Below are 19,514 nucleotides of genomic sequence, written 5' to 3' on the forward strand. Positions count from 1 at the left end.
GTTGTACCTACCTTGTCCAGGGGGTGGCGCACAACGCTGCATGTGGTCGGACTCGGAACTCCATCCTGTCCTCACCTAACCATGGGATCTCATGTCCGCATCCATGACCGAAGTCATGGTCACTGGTGCCGTTGGAATTGAAGGCATTGAGGTGACTAAACCCAGCACATCCTGCCTCAACCTTGTCCATAGAAACTCTGAGCAGGACCAGTAACACACCGGTTCAATCCCACCACAAATGAAAAACCTGGGACAGGTGCAGTCCCTTGAACATCCACTTCTGACTACAACAAAGCCAAGTATCTTGTATGACAGATCTTCTGTGGCCATTTAGAAGTGACACTAGAAGCATCCAGCCACTGCCTCCAGCACCAGTACTGTCTCACCAGTCAGGAACAGGATCCAGGGAGGAGCCTATATGCAGGTCAGTTTTAAATAGCCATGCTCAACATGACTACACCTCACTAGCAAATGCATGTAAATCTTCAGTTTTGACTATGGACTATGCAAGGTCTTATGCTATGAAATTAAAGTAGCTAAACAAGAAATGTGACACGAAACAGTTTATGAATGAGGAAAGGAGACAGAAAACAGCTTGTTTAACTTTTTTTTTATTTTAAAACTACACACAAAAGTTCTATCCATAGAAAAAGTATAAAAGTACAAAAAGCATCGTTCAAAAATAACTTGAGATGACAGTATCTGAGGTGGCATTAATGGCACTGTGGGTATGATTCAAAACGCTGTCGTGGTGGAGCGTGTTCAAGGCATAGTGAATTCACATGGAAATGTTTACAACCATCACAACCAACTCAGAATCGACACGTTAGATATGCACACAGCATGACGCCTAACACGACAAACTTCAGCAACACAGTTAAGTCGACTTTACAGTCAATAGTTCCACTTGATCTTTAGAAGGCTTTTTTTTTTCAGAACACACCACCCACAGGCGGGATTCAGGCTTTTGAAAGCTAAGACAGCAGTGAATGTCAAAACGATAGACAAAAGTTAAAAAAAAAAAATTACAGGAAACAAATGCTGACAAAGGGACAGCTTCTTTTCAACGTCACAATCCTCCCAAGTTACAAAATACAGTATCAAATACAACACAATATCAAGAAATACATGTTATTCAAGCATTACCCAGGTTTGTTTGATCCTTTGGACAAAGGTATCCCAACCATGTTCCAGTTCCCAGAGCTGGCACCAGACTTGGGATTGCTGACTGGTGCGATGCCAACATCGCTTGGAAAAAACACGCTTGGAGGCAAAAACAAAAAAGAAAAGTTTGGACAAACAATATCAAAAGTCTTCAGCCTAACAATCACTCTAGTACCATTTCCTCGTGAGTGGCGCCTTGTCCGTCACACTGCATCTACAACATCTCACTGACTCACTTTATTTTTTTTCTTGCAGAACCGGCTTGGCCTTCTCTTAAAGTTCCAGTTGTGTAGAAATTGAGATGAATGAAAAGAGCCTTAAAAATATCTTAGTTCTAAGACTTACATAAAATAGTATAGCTGCCCTGAGGGAGAAGTTCACGTGACGCTCAACTGAGCAGTGGGTTGGAAGCACTTTGGATCTTCTGGTAGGCCACGACTACCCTGCAACACTTCAGAGGCTTGGGGTGACTTCATTCACCTCAAGTGAGTCTGCCATGACACACACACACAGTTACACCCCCGGTTTGATTCCCTTATGTCCTCCTGCAAGTCCAAATCTATAACCAGTGTTCGCGGGGGTTATGGCAACTCATGCACGCAGACCTGAAAACAGAGAAGGGAAACACGTCAGCATGACATCACTCCAACATCTGTTTCAAGCAGACAGTCCTCTTTCTAATACGGCCTCTTTTCCAGCTGTTCCTCATTTGAGTTGCTCAGCAACCATGTGCTCAAAATAAGACAAGGGAAGTTAAAAACAACAGACTCTTTGCTGGGGTGAGGACTGGTTTCATGGCCAGCCAGGAAGCTCAACATAATAATCAGAAAAGTGGAGGCGTGCGTATGAGATGTCAGAGGCAAACACAAAACTGTTGTCTGTCAACACAGAGTTGCAGTATCTTAAGTACATCCAGCTGTGCAGCCAAGAGTTTCAGTAGGCCTGTGGTGACCTGAGGGGAGGGTCGCGACACCTCTTCACCAGGTCTGTAGAAAAGACCAGGGGAGCAGCAATTGGGCCAAAAACTTCCTTTGGAACTACGCATTACTACCCACTACCACAAGATTTTTCTTTTCACAACACCATGTTTAACCTCAACCTGTTAGCTAGACGCCAAGATGTTGAAGAGCTTTAGCTTTTTAACCCAGTACAGAGACGGCTTCCCTTTCAACAGTTTTTCTGGGGGACTTCTGAGACTCACCTTTCTCACACGTGCCACTCTGCTTCTCCTGAGCGAAGTTGAGCCTGTTCTGCTCCACAGCTGTGCCATTCGACTCCGGGCTGCTGCTTCTTGTTGGACTGCCCTCCTCACTCTGATACGCCATATCCAGATGCTGCTGGGCCAATTTCAGGTGTCTCCTCAGTCGCTCCAACTCCCTTGAAGAAGACTCGTCTCCAAAAGACTCGCGACCGGAGTCGCCCAGGTTATCTCTGAAGCCCAGTTTACTTGGCGGGACCTTCTTCAGAGCCGTGTGGTAGCCCGGGGGGGCGGATGGCTGGCGGCTGATGGAAGATCTTTGGCTGGCAAGAGCAGAGTGGCGAGGAGTGGCTCGGTTAGGCCGAGGGGCGCAGAAGCAATCGCGGATCCCACTGAAGCCCAGGTGAAGGATCTCCAGCAAGGTGAAAAGCAGACAGAGCGCACTGACGCCATACATGATGAGGAGGAAGATGGTTTTCTCGGTGGGACGTGAGACGAAACAATCCACTGTGTGTGGGCAGGGGGAGCGTGAGCAGATGTAAAAGGCCTTCACCTCCAGTCCATACAGGACATACTGTCCAAACAGGAAGGAGGCCTCGAAGATGGCACGGGACAGCAGCTGGAACACATAAACCTTCATGAGGCCGTCACGCTTGATACGCCGGCGGCCATCGTGCTTTTTGCAGGGCTTCTCCACCACTTCCTTGGAGTCTTTCTCTGGCTCAATCTCCTCCAGGATCATGGGGTCCTCCTCCCCATTATCCTCCGCCTCCTCGTAGTCTCTGTTGGCGCCCCTGCTGACGATGGGCATGCGCTTCCTGGTCCGTGGCTTGTAGTCGTCATCGTCCATGCGGGCGATCTTGTGCATGGCAAAACCCAGGTACATGATGGTGGGTGTGGTGATCAGGATCACCTGAAACACCCAGAAGCGGATGTGCGAAAGCGGCGCGAAGGCGTCGTAGCAAACGTTCTCGCAACCGGGCTGGTTCGTGTTGCACACAAATTTGGACTGTTCATCGTAGTAGATGGACTCGCCACCGACGGCGGTCAGCACAATCCGGAACACCACCAGGAGTGTGAGCCAGATTTTGCCCACAAACGTCGAGTGGTTGGAAATCTCATCCAACAGGCGGGTAAGGAAGCTCCAACTCATTTTGCCTCAAGAACCAGGATGTCTGTGGGAGAGAGCAAGAATCCGGTGAATATCTTACAAAGACAGTCATCAACAAGTCTCATAGGCAGAGTGCTTTTTTAAAAAAAGTAGATTCACGATTAAACGTGGGGCAATTTCAGATTATAGGCGGCAATGGATCAAGCACCTGTCAATATAACCACACGAGGGCGCAATTGCAGTAGAAACAAGTGCCGGTGTTTTCCTTTAAAACGTCACCTGGGTCAGAATGGTCCAAATCTGAGGTTCGCTTCTCGCTCACGCAACTGAACAATTACATGCACAGTTTAAATAATTTGCCAGCGGTGAAACCACACAAATAAACAAAACAGAGGTGGCACACGGCTCCTGAGGTTTCACGCCACATGTGAGCGACCTCATAAAAAAGGAGAGTAATTATCACAACCAGACTCGAGGAGAGAAGCTTCAATAAATGCAGCCAAAGTGACAAGAACAAAGACATCTGTCTGACACACCTCCACTACAAACCACCAAATTAGTTAGTGGGCACTAGTCTGATCAATACGGAACGGTTTCAGTCCAAGTGTGTAAACTTGCTGATGAAGTCAGATTGAGATGGAAAGAGAGGAAGATGACTAGTTCTCTGGTGCTCCTGAGAGATGAGCACATACTGCAGACGTTGCTCATCCACTGGAGGACCTTACTAATGTTCCACCATCATGTCACTCTGACAGTCCACTAGGTTCACTGCCTTCCAAGTTACCATACCAAACAAGCCCAAACATAAGACACAGTAGAAGAGCCAACTTCTTCTTTAAATACCACTTCACTTCTCCCTTGTCTCTCAGCGTTTCCTGTCAGGGATTGCCACTGCAAGTCAGCTCAACTCATCTTGAAGACCCTCCCTGCTCACACCTATGCGCGTCATGCCCTTTGTCACACCCAAACCTACAATGGTTGATGCCCTCTTCCTTAGTACTTCCATGTCTACCATTCCTTGTCCAGCATGTTGCCCGTTTCTCCTCCCCACAGTTCAACCTACTCCCTCCTTTAATATATTTTCTGTAGTCACTCCCATTGAAAACAACGGCTGGTATTTAGATCCATTTCCAGATTTGACATCATGCGTTTCTGCTTCAAAAGACAAGAGTTTTTCCCCTACTGTGATGCCCGGCACTCATCTGTTCTTGGTATTGCACGAATCTGAGACAAACCTGACCTCGGACCCAAAAAAGGACAAAACTTCCCTGCATGGGAAAATGGTCTCTTGTGGCACACGGCCCGTTAAACGGGATCCATCACCCCGAGGTGCTCCACGGAGGATTGTCATAATAACAGCTTGTACTTGGCAGCACCTCAAGAATGAATAAGGGCACTGTCTGAATGGGACATTGGGCATTAGGTTTGGAAGAAACCTGCCCTTGATAAACAAACGCTTACAAAGAGGCAGTGAAGTTTCCACTGGGCTCCAGAGTTTTCGCACCATAAATGACCTGAACAGTGATCAGCTGTTTGGAGGCCATATGCGTGATTAAAAGGCCAGAGAGCTGGATGACTCTGTGGCCACTTCGGTGGGGGAAAAAAAAAAGAAGACGGGGATGGTAGCAGCCAGCAGTGAAGCACACACATCCCTGCCGTTTGCTCTCAGGACCACCAGCCAGCCATAAATCCCAACTCCTGTTTGTTCCACCTGGTGCTTTATGGCTTCAGGACCTTACACAGTTACTTGTGAAAACCTCCAGCCTGCAGCATTTTTGACCACTTATAACTAAGTCTTAACAGATGGAAGTTGGCTCAGGGCACCACGTTTTTGCTGAGGAGGCAAATGAACCAATAAAACATAAGAAAAACAACATAAAGAGGGGGGGGACAATGGGAAAGAGGTTTGTTCTCTAAATTCATTATTGTGCCCGTTTCTTCTGAATGTAATTTAAGTTCAAACATCAGAACTTCAGTTTCCACACCAGCTTGTGTGAAATGTAGCCATGGCGTCTAAAAGTATGTGGCGTCAATTCCATGACAAAATGGAAACTGTAGCACTTGAGTTCAGTTCCACTGGTTGAGGAAGCCAATTCACAGCAGCTGATCCACACCAAGGGTGTGGAAAATTGACTGTATTAAAAAGAAATTTACTTAAGGAATGTTCTTTGCCGTTGGAAGTTCAGTTTACAAAGCCATAGTGAAGATTTCTGTGGCATGCCAGGCCGTTCCAAACCCTCTCCCGAGTGTAGACGCGGACTTTCAAAGGCTTTTGAAGGAACAGGAACTCATCTCTCCACTGGTTCATAGGCTACATGGCGTGTTTCCCCCGACCACTGTCCACTTAAGGAGCGGATTCCATGTGTAATAGAAGCAGGCAAACTGGAGAGGCTTCCAGAACAAACGCGCTTCTGTGGCCCTCACATCTGGAGGAAGAGTTTTGGCTCTGACTCGGACTCCAGACAGCGGAGGCCGAGCAGAAATGGCTGAGAAATAATTCCGGAATAAGTCAATAATGAGGCGAGTTACCAAATCTACCGAGGAAAGACTAAACCGAGGCATCCCACTTGTTATTATGAAGTTAAGAAAACATGTTTTAATCCTGTCGGAGTCGGGATTAATTTGCTTCACGTGCGTCCACACGCGCAAAGTACTTCACAATTAGAGGCTGTTGCGGTAAAGACGCCAACATCACCCCCTTTAAAGTCGTATTTCAGACGTCAAAGCAGCGGCACGTGCGAGTCCTAGTCCAAAAACCACTCATTTCTGACGCCAAACGAGACTTAAAACACGGCTTTTGATGATAAAACAATGTACCGTAAAGACGAAATAGCTGCGCACATGGTTAGCCGGATGAATCTGGGCGCGTTGCAAACTATCGGCATGAAAATGCCTTTAAATCCAGCACTAAAGTCGCAATGTTAAAGCATAAGTGGAAACAAGTGAAGAAAAAAGTCCAAGAGGTGGAAGCAGCGGTGGCTTCGCGACAGGAATGTGGAGCCAATAACGAAGAAAAGCTGCGGAGATGCTGCCTGCCACGCTTTGTTGGAGTAGTTACCTCGCGCTGGAAGCTGCTGCGTCTCTCCACAAGTTGCTCTCCTGAGGCTGCGCTCGGCTGGACCGGGACTCTAGGACAACAACAAAAAAAACTCCCGCTTTTATGTCAAGCCATCCAGGTTTCCCTCCTGTGACTCGCTCCTGGCGTGTTGTGTCGCGGGGTGAGCAGGACAAAGAACCCCCCTTTTCAATCCCTCCTCCTCCTCCTCCGCCTCCTCCCTGCTGCCCACCCCGTCTGCGCAGAAGGGAGGGGATACAGGCAGCATTCCTGATGCAATCCTCACTCGGTTTTCCTGGTGGCAGAAACCAACACAAACACATCCGCCTCTAGAAAAAGTGTATTACGGTGACATTTGAGTGAGTTGGATATTTGTTAACAGGAACAGCGAACTCAACAGAATATCTAGATATGAATTTAAAATGAATAAAGCCGGCCCAGGTGACTTGAAAACACCTGGTTACGCATGAAACTGCATCAGGTTTGTCGACCACTGTGGCGGGTATCACTTTCAGTCACTCTGTCAAGAGTTTTTTTTATGATTTTACTTGAATATTACAGATTTGTAATTGCATACTGTCAGTGTTTGTGATGACAACTTCACTGTGCATGGTTTTAAATCAGCTCATAATAGATGACCTCCAGACCATTTCTTATTGGATGATATCTGATTACACTTAAATCTGTTTATTGAGTTATGTGGGCGCTTCCATCTTGGATTGTAGAATTTAGATTTGGATTATACAGTGGTACGTCGGTTTTCGAACAAATCGGAGTTCGCACAAAAATTTGGAGATGTTTTTGCTTCGGATTTCGAACGAAAATCCAGAACTTAAACGCCCCCGAAAAAAGCTGGAAAAAACATAACGTGCGCGGACCGATCAGCTGACCCACGACGCGCTTTGTTATTGTGTATAACACAGCCTCTGCATGCAGACGTGTCCCGTTAGCTCCATTTACTGACTGTTTTTTCTTCATATTGAGGTGTAAAACCTTTCCTGTCTCCACACTGGACCGTGGTAGAGTGTCACAGGGGAGGCGCTCGCTCTCCACACCTCCGAGACTGGAGTGCACACTCCAGGGTTTGATGTCCTGTTGTGGGCTGGAGCTGGGACAGGGATGAGGCGAGTCTGGGACAGAGCGTGACTTGGTTTATGACTTTGTCACAGCCAAACTGCACAGAAGCGCACATTCAGAGCTGGACACGCACCGGGCACCTCTTCACTTCTGGAGAGACGTCACTCACTCGGCAACCCCTCCCACATGCAGCGGCCACACACATAGAGGAACAGCGCACCTGCAGCAGACACTCTTCATTCACTCCTACAAAAGACTATTTTAAGGCTTGGAACGCATTATTTCTTTTTCCATTCATTGTAATGGGAGAAATCGATTCAGATTTCGAACAAACCGCTTCTCGAACGGCCGCCTGGAACAGACTGTGGTGGAGAACTGAGGTACCACTGTATGTCCGAATTTTGTAATACGGTGATGATATAGTTTGTTTTGCGTCCTTAAATTATGAGTTCCTTGATACCTCTGAATTTTAAATGGAGAGCTTTGGACCATCATATAAGGTGCACAAGCATTTTCCATGCGACAGTTTGTGGTTGATGATGAAAGATGTGTTCACAGTGTTGACGTCTTTGAATCATATCATATCTGAACTTGTGTGTCGAAGATGCGTGTGATGTGGTCTGACATCTGATCAGAAAGTGATCCATTCAGCTAGACCACAGTGCACAAATAAATGTGTTTTCTGGGACATGTTTGTGGCATAGTGACTTTCCATTTTATTATAAATGGGCTTTCAAATCAGACTACAGCCCAGCTTGAACTGAATTCCATCAATAAAATGTATACCAAGAAGACTCCACTGAAACAAGAGAGAAAGACACATCCACATCTTTCTTCTGGACATGGTTCTGGTTGCCTTTCAAACATGGAACAGGACTACCAGCGAAGGCCTGAGGTTATTTTGAAGCATCCCTAGGGAAGGTATCTTTTAGAAAAGTGTTAATGTCCAGCTACCAGGCCATTCAAGTTTCTTCATGCTTTTCCATTTTTAAGTGTTAGCTGCCGTGTTAGCAAGAGGAAGCTCAACTTAACACGTACTCTGAGTGTGTGTAAGAACAACGGTTATCCACTTGCAATGCGTTGTGGCATAAGGCAGAAGCTTGTTCATGTATCCTGCAGAAGATCATGGGATTAATGACTCAGTGCAAACAGTGCTGCTAGCGGACTTTATGGAGCAACGTTTTAACCATGACTGTCTTCAAAGATGAAATGAGTTTTTGGCGCTGAGGTAGAGAAACTTGCATTCCCGTCCTAAAAAGCAGTTCATGAAGGCGCAGTGGATTATGAGGAGGACAGTTTCAGGTTTTGTAAAGGATCACCCGTCTTAATAAGGAGCTTTGTCAAGGACTTGTCCTGGGTCTGGGCTTTAATGACCACCAGAAAGAGAGTAAATAAACTGCTGGTGTCCATCACAAGAATGAGGACAGGTTTATGAACTGATGGAGCATCTCCACACATAAACAGTGACAACGCTCCTCCTCAGCGACTCAGACAGAAGTTTGAGTGATGTCTCGTGGTTGGGACGCTACACTGATTTCTGCATTTTTTCTGCATTCACAACGTTTTGCCAAGATGATGTAAGAGTCACTTTGAATTTTATTCACAAACGGGTTTGTTTAAGCCCATTTAAAACCGTCTTTCTTTCAATATACACACAGCATTTTAAGCTAGATGGCCATTTTACAACCTTTAAAAAGCTGTAATTCTGTAATTAGAAACATTTGAACGTTTATGTTGATGCAAAACTACTTTATTAGTAAGTGACATTTGATTACTGACGGAAAATAAATGCACATTAGGGTCCCTTTGAAGAGATCGAAATATATAATAGTCAATGTTCAGCTTATGAACAAAGAGGGCTTATGGTGCATACAAAAAAAGGGGTCTGTCATGAACTTATGTCAGGCCAAAACTCGAGCACAGTACCACTGCATAGAGACAATCCTAGCCATCAAATGAAAAAATGAAATATGAACTGAGAAGTCTATGTGACATTCTTCTCACATGTTCCTACGGACTTCATCATTTCAGAGCGCATTTGTTCTCTGCACTTTTATCCTTTTCTGCAGCTGCCAGCTAACATATCCTCGCAGGCCTGCCGTCTGACGGGCAGCCTTATCTCCATCTAACCTCGCGGAGCTGGGCGCCTCACTATGCAGATGTTCGGAAGTTGTTGTGCTCAGAAGGCCTTTTCCTCCCTGACACACTTTCTTTGCCAACAACAACACGTGCGGATCCACACCTCCCCCACCCCCACCACCTCCTTATTTATGCCTTAACGCTGACATTGTTCCAGGATTGATCATTCTGCATCGGGCCAATATCCATTACCAGGCCCGCTGAAATGCAGGCAAGTTTCTCTGGACCGGGTTTGAGGGATGCAGAGTGAAATCAGCAGGATATGGAGTTTGCATGAGAGGAGATGTGGCATCTACTTAATTGTTTTTAACCTTTACTTCAGCTGACGGAGCAGCAGATGGCTTACACTGCACTTCCCTTGATAGACTGACTGAAATGAGACAAGGTCAGTTAACCTGGATAAAATATATCACAAGATCAATCCATCTGAGCTATTTGGAATGCGCTCGATAACCATCCATCTTTCTGAAACAGGACTAGATCTTCTCTTATACTGTTGGTACATAAGGCAGCATTATAAAGACGATCACAGCGTGGTTAAACCCACATGGGGCGGCAGATATTGTTTAATATTGCCAGCAAACGGGGGGTCAGCAGAGGAATGTAATGCCCTTCCCCCTTCTTGGGGCGCAGCAAAGCTCTATTGTGAACCACAAGCATGCTTTTATTCATACAAGATAATGTGGGGAGCCTCCTCGGCAGAAAATAGGACGATGATCTTGAGACTGAACTGGCTTGCCTTCAGGCTGTTTGGAACTGTAGTTCAGCTCTCTGGCTCCCAATTCACGCATTTTCAATTTTCATGTACGTAGTCCTGAATGACCAAAAAAGATTATTCGCCTACATGTCCTGGTTTCTCTGACCAATGACTGGATAGTCAACACAACCTTAAAGTTTCTCTGGACTTTCTTTATATTGCTGGGTTTGAGTGGTCCAAGGTTGGTTAGTTTCCCTTGTGGAAGGTCGTGATGAAAACCAACACACGTCATGCGGACTATCTGGGATACGATTCAAGTCTGAACTCACATCGAGTCCTCAAGAAACATGCAGGGCGGTCTGGGATCTGATCAACCACTGATCCCTTCTGCCCGACATGGAGTGCTCATCTTCTTGGATGAGCCAGCTTAGTTTGGAGCAGTGGTGAAATCTGGGAGTTCTCAAACCCTGGGAATCTAAACTCTTAGAGAACTGTTGCAAAATGACCAATGGACGTTTGTTCCCTCTGAAAGTACTTTGTCATCTTCAGATGAGCAGGGGAAAATAAAGGGGAAGTGTGACGTTGGGACAAAACCAAACAAGAAGCAGAGGTGGACGGTCAGAGTGTATCTACATCACAGGTCACTTGATATGGTGTCAATGCCACGTGGGTCTGTGGTTTGCCACAGTCCAGCAGCAGAATAATCGCAAGATTGTTCAGGAGCCCAAATCTTTTGCTGTTTGTGTTGATACATGTTGTGTCATACATTACATTTCTGAGCAGATGAGGCTTCAGAATGGGTTCTGGCAAGCCCTGATGTCAACCCTCCCTAGAAAATGCAGTTAGCTCGATTACGCCTGCATATCACTGTTTAGCTTGACTGTGATCGGACCAGGTGATCAGCACCTGTGTAAATTGCGCTGTGCCACAGAATGAAACATTGAAATGTCAATCCCTAGCAAAGAGCTAGTAAATCCTGACAAACCGCTGCAATCGGACTCAGTAACTTAATCGACCAACTGCCGTTATACTGAAAATGTCGTCACTGAAGTTTTGGTTTGAAGGTGTCCAAGGCAAAGTAGATAAAAGGATGTTTGGGGTTCCCCACTGGTCAGAATGTCCAGACAGGGTAAAACAGCGATGAGGACACAAGTGCCAGGTATGTCAAGCATAAGCAAAACCAGACATTTATTCTTGACACTATCTGACCAATGTGCATCTTATACATGTAAAATTAAATTGGGCCTAAAATGCAGCCTTGCGGCCCACCTCAAGTGCTTCATATAGGAGCTGCCACATACTGCATAGTGATCGCGAAGGGTATTTTCAAAAGAAAATACTATTTTAGATTACATAGGCGCGGCGTGTTATGAAGCACCTGGTATGATAAGTGTTGTAACGCCCTTCCTAACTTTATATTAATGAGTAATTCAGCAGACGTGAACGATTCCCGCTGCTTGTGATTCTGTAGTTCGATGTTTAAAGAGGTGAAAGGGCTTTGGTCTAGAGTTGCCCCACCTCAAACCCACTGTGAATCATCGTCATATGATTTGAATTTTTTTGTTGACTTAGGCACTTTTGAAGTTCCACATGGAAACTCATGATGGTTTTTCGAGGCTGCTGTGGTCAGCATTTTAACACTACCGCATGGTTCTTAAAAGGCCATGAAGCTGGGGAGTTACTGCTCACCTCCTGACTCTGTCAGTCGTGAGAAAGCGTGTTACATTCACCATTCGAAAAGAAGAATTTCCATTCTTCTGAAATCAAACAAAAATGCAGAACCGTCCTTTGTGATGTCAGCAGAAATGCAGTCGCTGGTTTGAGGCTCTTTAACCTGCATTCTTGGAGCTGTCTCCGTGCCAACACGCCAAGGAGAAGCACAAGAGCGTGACTTCTTGAGAGTGAAGAGTCGCTCAAACCAAGATGATCCAAGAAAGTGACCGGCTGTGTTTCTGCTGCCCACAACTGCGCTGATCCAGGATTCCCTCCACCACCCATTCCGTTCCTCTCCCCAGATGCATCACCCATCCGGGAGTAAATAAACATCCTTTAATTAGCCGGCAAATATTTGAGTCGCTGACTGTTAGTTATTTACTGGTCAGCGGGTAATTATGTTGGGCAGTGGGCTTCACCCTCACTCTCACATTCCTATTCACAGTAGAGAAGGGAAGTTGAATTTCCTGCCAGTAAGACTAATTCTTTCCATCTGCGCACGCTGTTCAAAGGCTGTGCATCCAAAATAAAATAGCCGCTGACGTCGAGTGGGACCCTTCACTTGAACGACTGTTCACCCAGGATTCTTTTTTGTCGAGCTCAAACGGGGGCACCCGACGCCTGTCTTCTCACATGGAAGTCCTTGTGCGTGCCTGTGTCAACAGGAAATCCACCATCAATGTCAGTTGAGTGTGGTTTGAGAAGTCAACAAATATGATCTGTAACTAAAGACAGTCAGGGATGACTGTAAGTAACTTAGTTAAGGGAAATGATGCACTCTTTGAAGCCAGGATGCTGCATTCCGTCATAGATTCTATCTCATGACTGACTTTCAAACACTATACTGTATATGTTATGCGACGTCTGATAAGATCACAGTTTCAAATCATCTTCACACAAGATGCAGCGTGTGGTGCTTCTGCGTTGCACATTTTCTCTGAACATCTTGCACAAGACCTGTTTTTCTGGTTATTTTCAGTCAACTGTACCTCAACGAGAAGATAAAATATGAAGTAAAAGTGAGTGTGATTTTTGAATAAGGGCCTGTTAGGGCTGGAAGACATGCTGTTAGTGTACCAACATACAAGTGTTAAAGATGCACTAAATCAACAATGTGAATTTACCCAGCTTGTTCTGCATATAAAGCGACTGCTGTAGCTCAGACCAACCAACCACAGACCTCATTTCATGTGTGCCCTTGATTGACAGCTGAAGCCTGCCAACGGCAGGCATCTGACTTTCTACAGCCTTTTGTATATTTTTATTTTTCTTAAAATAGCAAAATCCATAGTCATCAATATCGAGATGATTTTAAAGATAGATATGAAAGATCAAGATGTGAAATTTTGTCTGTTGCATCTGCACTAGTTCTGAGTCAGATAGGCCTTTCATTCTCATGGTTTTCATTCGTGGTAGTTATTACAATTCATTCTAAAGTGGATACATTATCTCTGTGTGGACTGTTCAGCCTATACTATTTGAAAACAATCATGTCACAGCTCCATCTGCTTGTCCGTCTCCCCGAAAACTTTACCACACCACAGGCTATATATATATATATATATATATATATAGTGTGTGTGTATTTTTTTTCTTTTTCTTTGGCAAAGCTTTCACGAAAGTGATCATGAACACACTGACGTCTCTTTCCACATTTGACTGTGTCCCACTTCTATGCGCTAAAGCGGTGTTCTTTGTTTGTCTACTACAGGCCCTGGATGTGTACTACATTGGCTTAGACCATTTTCCGTGGCCGCCTGTAAAGGGCACGGAAAGAGGGTGGATGGTAAAATGAGAGCTCTGTTTTCTTGAACTGACTGAAGTGTGTTTCATAACACAAAAGCACACGCAGAAAAAGATAACCTTGTCAGATCACACGGACGAAAGAATCTACCATCAACCCCTGAAATGAGGAGGATGAAAAAAAAAAAGAAATTCTTCTGAACAATCTGAAGTGGGGCCATGAGTCAAACTCCTCATAGTGCCACTGAATCAGGATGAAGTGGCTCTTATTTACCATTTGCAGAGCTTCAGTTGTTTTGTATTGCAATGCAGCATTTGTATGTATTGAACTGTATTGATTCGTTGTTAGAGATAATCCATATGTCTATTACCCTCTCAAAACCTAACCGTAGCCTTGAACTCAACGTAAATCCTGTTTTGTTTTAATAGACATAGTTTTCGACCTTTAAACCCTCTGGTGAAATAAGAAATGGCCCCTTCAAGACTGAGATTGCCACGTCCTGGTTATGAGGGTCTGGGCCTCATGGGAGTGTGCTGAGTGTCACCTGTGGCCATGGAACCAGCAAAACACACAACACCTGGAGGTAAATTATAGCGGAGAGGGCTCCGTAATTACAGTGCTCCGTTTGGAACGATGTGCTCTTGTCAGAGGCTTGTTAAAAATCATACTCGTTTTCCAGTCTCATTCTAACGTTGAACTTTCGAGCAGCTTATTCAAAAGCAGTTTGTGTTCGGTTGCAAGAACCTTGGGACTCAGCAACTTTTTATGTGTCGCTTTGGAGAGTCCAGTCTTGTAGTTAACAGGTCTGTTCGTGCTGATTTACAGCGTCGTACTTCCCTTTCCTGCCTATTACCTTACCCCACTTTTGCTCAGTTTGCTGGGGGTTGGTCGGGGTGACGGGGCACTGGCAGGGGATGGGTGGCTTAACTGCCAAGGTCACCCTGTTTTTCCATGGGGGGTGGGGTGTTTCTTATTTGCTGTCAGGTTACCAACTTCTGAATGACTTTTCGAAGTGTGTTACCTGTGGTCACAGTGGATCTGGAGTCATCAACGGCGGGAGGTCACGTTACCTCACCCCACCCCCCATCTCCCGTGTGTTCATCAGCAGCACCCCACTGTAGCATGGTCGGGTTACAGATGGAACGGCTCGCACGTGGGACATACAAAAGAAGCCCCAGCACCACCAGGGAGGAGGGGTACAGGGTTGTCATGGAAACAGACAGCCCTACCCCCGAAGCAGATGGTGGTGGTGTGGGTATCGGGGGCTGGGTGCGCTGATGGCGGGACCTGGAGATTCCCTGACCTGAAACAAGAACTTGTCCTGCAGGTGACCAGAACTTCAGCTTTAAGCACTGAGAAAAGTATTGTAAAAAAAAACACAATGCTAAAGCCTCAGATAATATTTTAGCTGAAGCTGTTACAAAATAATAGTAATGAAAGTTTAAAAAAAATTAAAGTCTGATGCAACATGACAACATGCTGCACAGTCTATAGGTGAAGAAAGGGCGTGTAATAAAGCAGCTCTCATTTTGACAGCAGAACTTCAGTGACTCAGCAGAACAGATGTTCCATTCGCAAATACACCGAGCATCACACTCCCTGTGATGCTTGCTATTGACCTTTACAGACCCTGACGTCTGACTTTCCTGATAAAGATGAGTAAATGAGAAGGATTTTGTTTTACTCACTCAAAATATTTTTTTTCCCAGAAATGTGTTAGAACCGACGAAACTGTATTCTCATGAATTTGATATATAAAAGGAAATGTATGGATGGTTTCGCTCACTAGAACAGATATTTTTCATCATTAAGTCTCAGAATTTGAACCTAACAGAGAGGATATATTTGATTCACCAGATTTCATGGTCAACGTGGGATCATCTGGGCCAATTCTGGATGTTCTTCTGAGGGAATGCAAGGAAACCAAGAGATGGATCCTCCTCAGCCGGGCTTTCACAACAGCAAAATCAGTTGCTGTGGTCATCGACTGTGCAACGTGACCGTCGGCTGCGTGGCACTAACAGACATGGCTATATAAGGTCATAATACGACAACTGAAATATACCGACTTGATTTATAGTTTTCTCTGGCACAGTAAAATCATTATTTTATCTGTGAACAGTGCTGCCACGTACAAATTACTTAACGCGTTTGGCGCTTGCGGGGAAACTGGCAAGAGGCCTCCAAAATGGTTCCAGCAGCCTTCTCCGACTGCTGCTTACGACATAAGCAGCACATTCCTCTTCACATTCCTGCTCCCAGAAAAAGAGATTTAGAGTGCAAGGCTTAAAATGTGATCTGTTATACTGGGTTGTGTTATCCAAGTCTCAGTCCGTTGGGCACTTACCCGAAGACTAGCAGCATTTTGCTTATCGATGCTTGTGAACACGCTCTCACGGCTCTGCGTGTGTAACCGTACACTCCAGCTGTCTACATCTGGTCTGGAGGTTTCGCAACACTGATATATTGTCAGTTTGTTGCCCTCTGGAATCCATACAAATTGCACAATCCGATCCAAAGTGGGGTTTTTTTTGTGTTTTGAAATCTTCAGTGACTCGGCTATTCTTGTCATTATTTGTATAATTACGTCCACAAACAGACAGATGATGAAATGGCTAAAGCTTTGAAAAGAGTGGCTTTGAAGTCGTCACAACGCTACATTACAAAAGTACTAAGAAAGTGCTCACCTCTGCGAACCTTCACCTTCCACATGACAGATTTACTTATTCTGATCAGATATTTTTAATCTGAACTGACCTACTCCTAGCAACATGTTTCATGTCTTCATTTGTTTGTCCTTGTTTTGATATTAACGGTCACACACTGCAGCAACTGGTTTTGTCTGTGGTGCTTTTGCTGTTGAGGCGGGCAGTTGCTTAAGTTGCAGTGCCAGTGTTTGTTTGCATGTGATGTGCAGTAAACTCGTGCAATGACACAATAATAAGCCCACGATCAGGTTGAACTGATCAATGCTCGGCATCCTCCACCCCTGGAACTTGCTGACTTAGTGTTTACATGAACAATTCCTACATACATTTTTCAAAAGGAGCAGGCGCTCAATGTAAACACAGCAGTTGATACCAGTTATCACATTAACCATCCCCCAAAACAAATTTAGATTAACAATAACAACATAGTTGTATTAATATGTAATATGTTTTAAATGTGAGTTTTGTTTTTTTTTCTTTTTTTAAGTCGGCTCAGAATAAAACACAAGTACCACATCCAAGTCTTAGTCTGTTGGGCACTTACTTGTTACATCAACAACATATAACATACTTTGCTTTGTATTTAGATGCCTGTATTTGTTCATCTTCAGGGCAACAAATAACCCTATTTGAAAAACAAAATCTCAAAATCTTACATAGACATCAAACCTTCCAAAATCGAGAAACATTGGAATGTAACGTGTCTTTTTATCATCCATATTTCATTCATATGTGTGCAGTAACTTTCTTGTAATTTTGCTACCAGAAAAACAAAAACTTAACTTTGTTGGTGGCAATGGAGGGAAAAAGAACAACCAAAATATGAAAAGACTGACGAGAACAAGAGTCATCTTTTTGTTCTCTCCCTTATGCCTCATATTTTCGGATTCTTTGTTTCATAAACGCCACTGTTCAATAAAGAGCGTTTTCAGTTTCCACAGCTTCTTACATTATTCATCCCTTCAATCCCTGTTTAAAGGTAACCCAACCAAAGCCATCCACTATCCACTTCAAACCCTGTGACACTAATAAAAGTTCAATGTCGAGCAAACGTCACAGTCTAAAAGTAATAGTCTTTGATTCAGACTGTTGAACACCGCAGACAGTCTGTCATTAAAAGATACTGCCGCGTCCGTGCCAGAGACTCCAAGATGCGTAAAAAAACCCTGGCAGCCGATCTGCAACGTCTTCAAAAAAGTTGGACGGAGAGGAATTATGGGCGTAAAACTGCCAGAATCACCATTGACTCAGCCGGGAGAGCGCCTCTCCTCCGTGATGGAAAAAATGAAACGATATATCACAGCCAGCCGCCAAGACCACGCAGGGAAAAGTGATTTGTGAGTTTAGACGCTGGAGAGTCAGACGGGAAGCTGCAGTATGTCGGAATAAGAAGGGGAGTCGTGTGAGAATATTGTTCTGAACTTAAATTCCTTTCAAGACTTTTTGTGCATCGGCAGAGCAGATCTCCTCTTGCCCTGCACATGTGTTTACTCCATCAGGCGCTGCCTGCTCATGTTTAAGTGGTGATGTCATCACATGATCCATTTTTCTGAAGTCTTGAGTTGAACTTCCTGTGCAAAGATCTTAGTTAAGTTAAAAGTTTGTGATCTTGCATGATGCAAACGCTCGCTGAATGATGCAACCAAACACATGCTTGCACGACTTTGAGGCGACCAAGGTAGTGGTCTGATTTCATTCACTGTAACATCTCACAGGAGAGCGGCGGCGCCCCCCTCCTCCACCTCTATTACCACCTCAATGTCCCTTTCATGCGAACGTCAGTTCAGTTTTGGGTGTGAAGAGGCAGAGCTTATTATATGCAAACACTTTCACCTCCTTCAGACAGAATGGTGAAAATCACTGGGCACAATAGAGAGAGAAAACCTCCACAGTTTCTCTCAGTCGGGATGCAAATTGGAAACCTCCAGACGAGTGGAGGAATTGTGAAAAGAGCAAAGGCTTCATTTGAATATGATGCTGTGGGTGGTTGAAACTCTCTAGATTTGCTGTGAGATAAACTCTTCTGCCATTAGAACAGATGTGCAAGATCAGATGTGAGACTTAAGCACTATTAGCAGGATGGTGGGATGAAGGACAATGTTTTTAATGCATTTTCTCGGTTTACGACGGGAGAACCAAACCTAACGTTTGTGCCACCGTTACTACATTACAATTACAAGTGTAATTACAATCTCATTGAAACTGCAAAGAAACAGAGGAGAAAGAGGAAAACACTTAATACAGAGCTCAAGCTCTTTTTAAATCGATATCTGAAAGACTCCACAGGGAACACCGACTTTATGGCGCGCACCATGCTGTTAAACTGTAGTTAATAATAAGAGCCACCTTTTTTTCTGAATAAGTAAAAGCATGTAACAGGATTCATGATTTATAGTCATAAATATGATGTCACTGAAAACTTCTTCGTGAGCTGGTGAAAGAAATAGAGTGAAAATCTTCAGGAACGAAACGATGATGGCGCAGTGCCAAGACATCGCCTCACTAAATGCTCCGCCAAGACCCCTGGCACTGAAATACAGGGGCGAACAAGTGAAGCCACCGCTGCCTCGCTGTTCCACTTTGGAAGAGGAAATCACATGCAGCGACTGATAAGATTACAAGGGACGCATTGTTTACAAATGTCCACATCAAAGACTGGACTGAAGCTGGAAGGCAGGTGGTCGCATGGGCCAACAATGACGTACTAGTGAGTAATGAAACACTGATAAGTGCCCTGACGCTTAATCTATGCATCGGATCTCTCAAATAATCAAGCGCACCCTTTGAGACGATTCATGAATAAACACAGCTGAGTGAAAGACAGTGATGGGATTATGAGCTGGAGGAAAGGAACCGACATTTTTTGGGGTTAATAACATCTAAAGAGAGTTGCTGTTTGCAGCTCTTA

The 19,514-nt window shown here is 44.7% G+C and overlaps 1 protein-coding gene across 1 annotated transcript; it reads right to left on the reverse strand.

Annotated features, from left to right (window-relative positions):
- Positions 1-623: 623 nt before the first annotated feature.
- LOC128766320 (gap junction gamma-1 protein-like) lies at positions 624-6,678 on the reverse strand. Its single transcript, XM_053877845.1, has 3 exons — positions 6,532-6,678; positions 2,366-3,537; positions 624-1,769 (listed from the first exon to the last, which is right to left on the reverse strand). Exons 2-3 carry the CDS (start codon positions 3,513-3,515, stop codon positions 1,756-1,758), a joined length of 1,164 nt encoding a protein of 387 aa, XP_053733820.1. The 5' UTR covers positions 3,516-3,537; positions 6,532-6,678; the 3' UTR covers positions 624-1,755.
- Between the last annotated feature and the right edge of the window lie 12,836 nt (positions 6,679-19,514).

This window comes from Synchiropus splendidus, chromosome 10 (genome assembly GCF_027744825.2).
Source record: "Synchiropus splendidus isolate RoL2022-P1 chromosome 10, RoL_Sspl_1.0, whole genome shotgun sequence".
NCBI classification, from domain to species: domain Eukaryota; kingdom Metazoa; phylum Chordata; class Actinopteri; order Syngnathiformes; family Callionymidae; genus Synchiropus; species Synchiropus splendidus.

Coding starts and splice junctions, on each gene's coding strand:
- LOC128766320 (XM_053877845.1), bottom strand. CDS start 3,515: ATGAGTTGGAGCTTCCTTACCCGCCTGTTGGATGAGATTTCCAACCAC.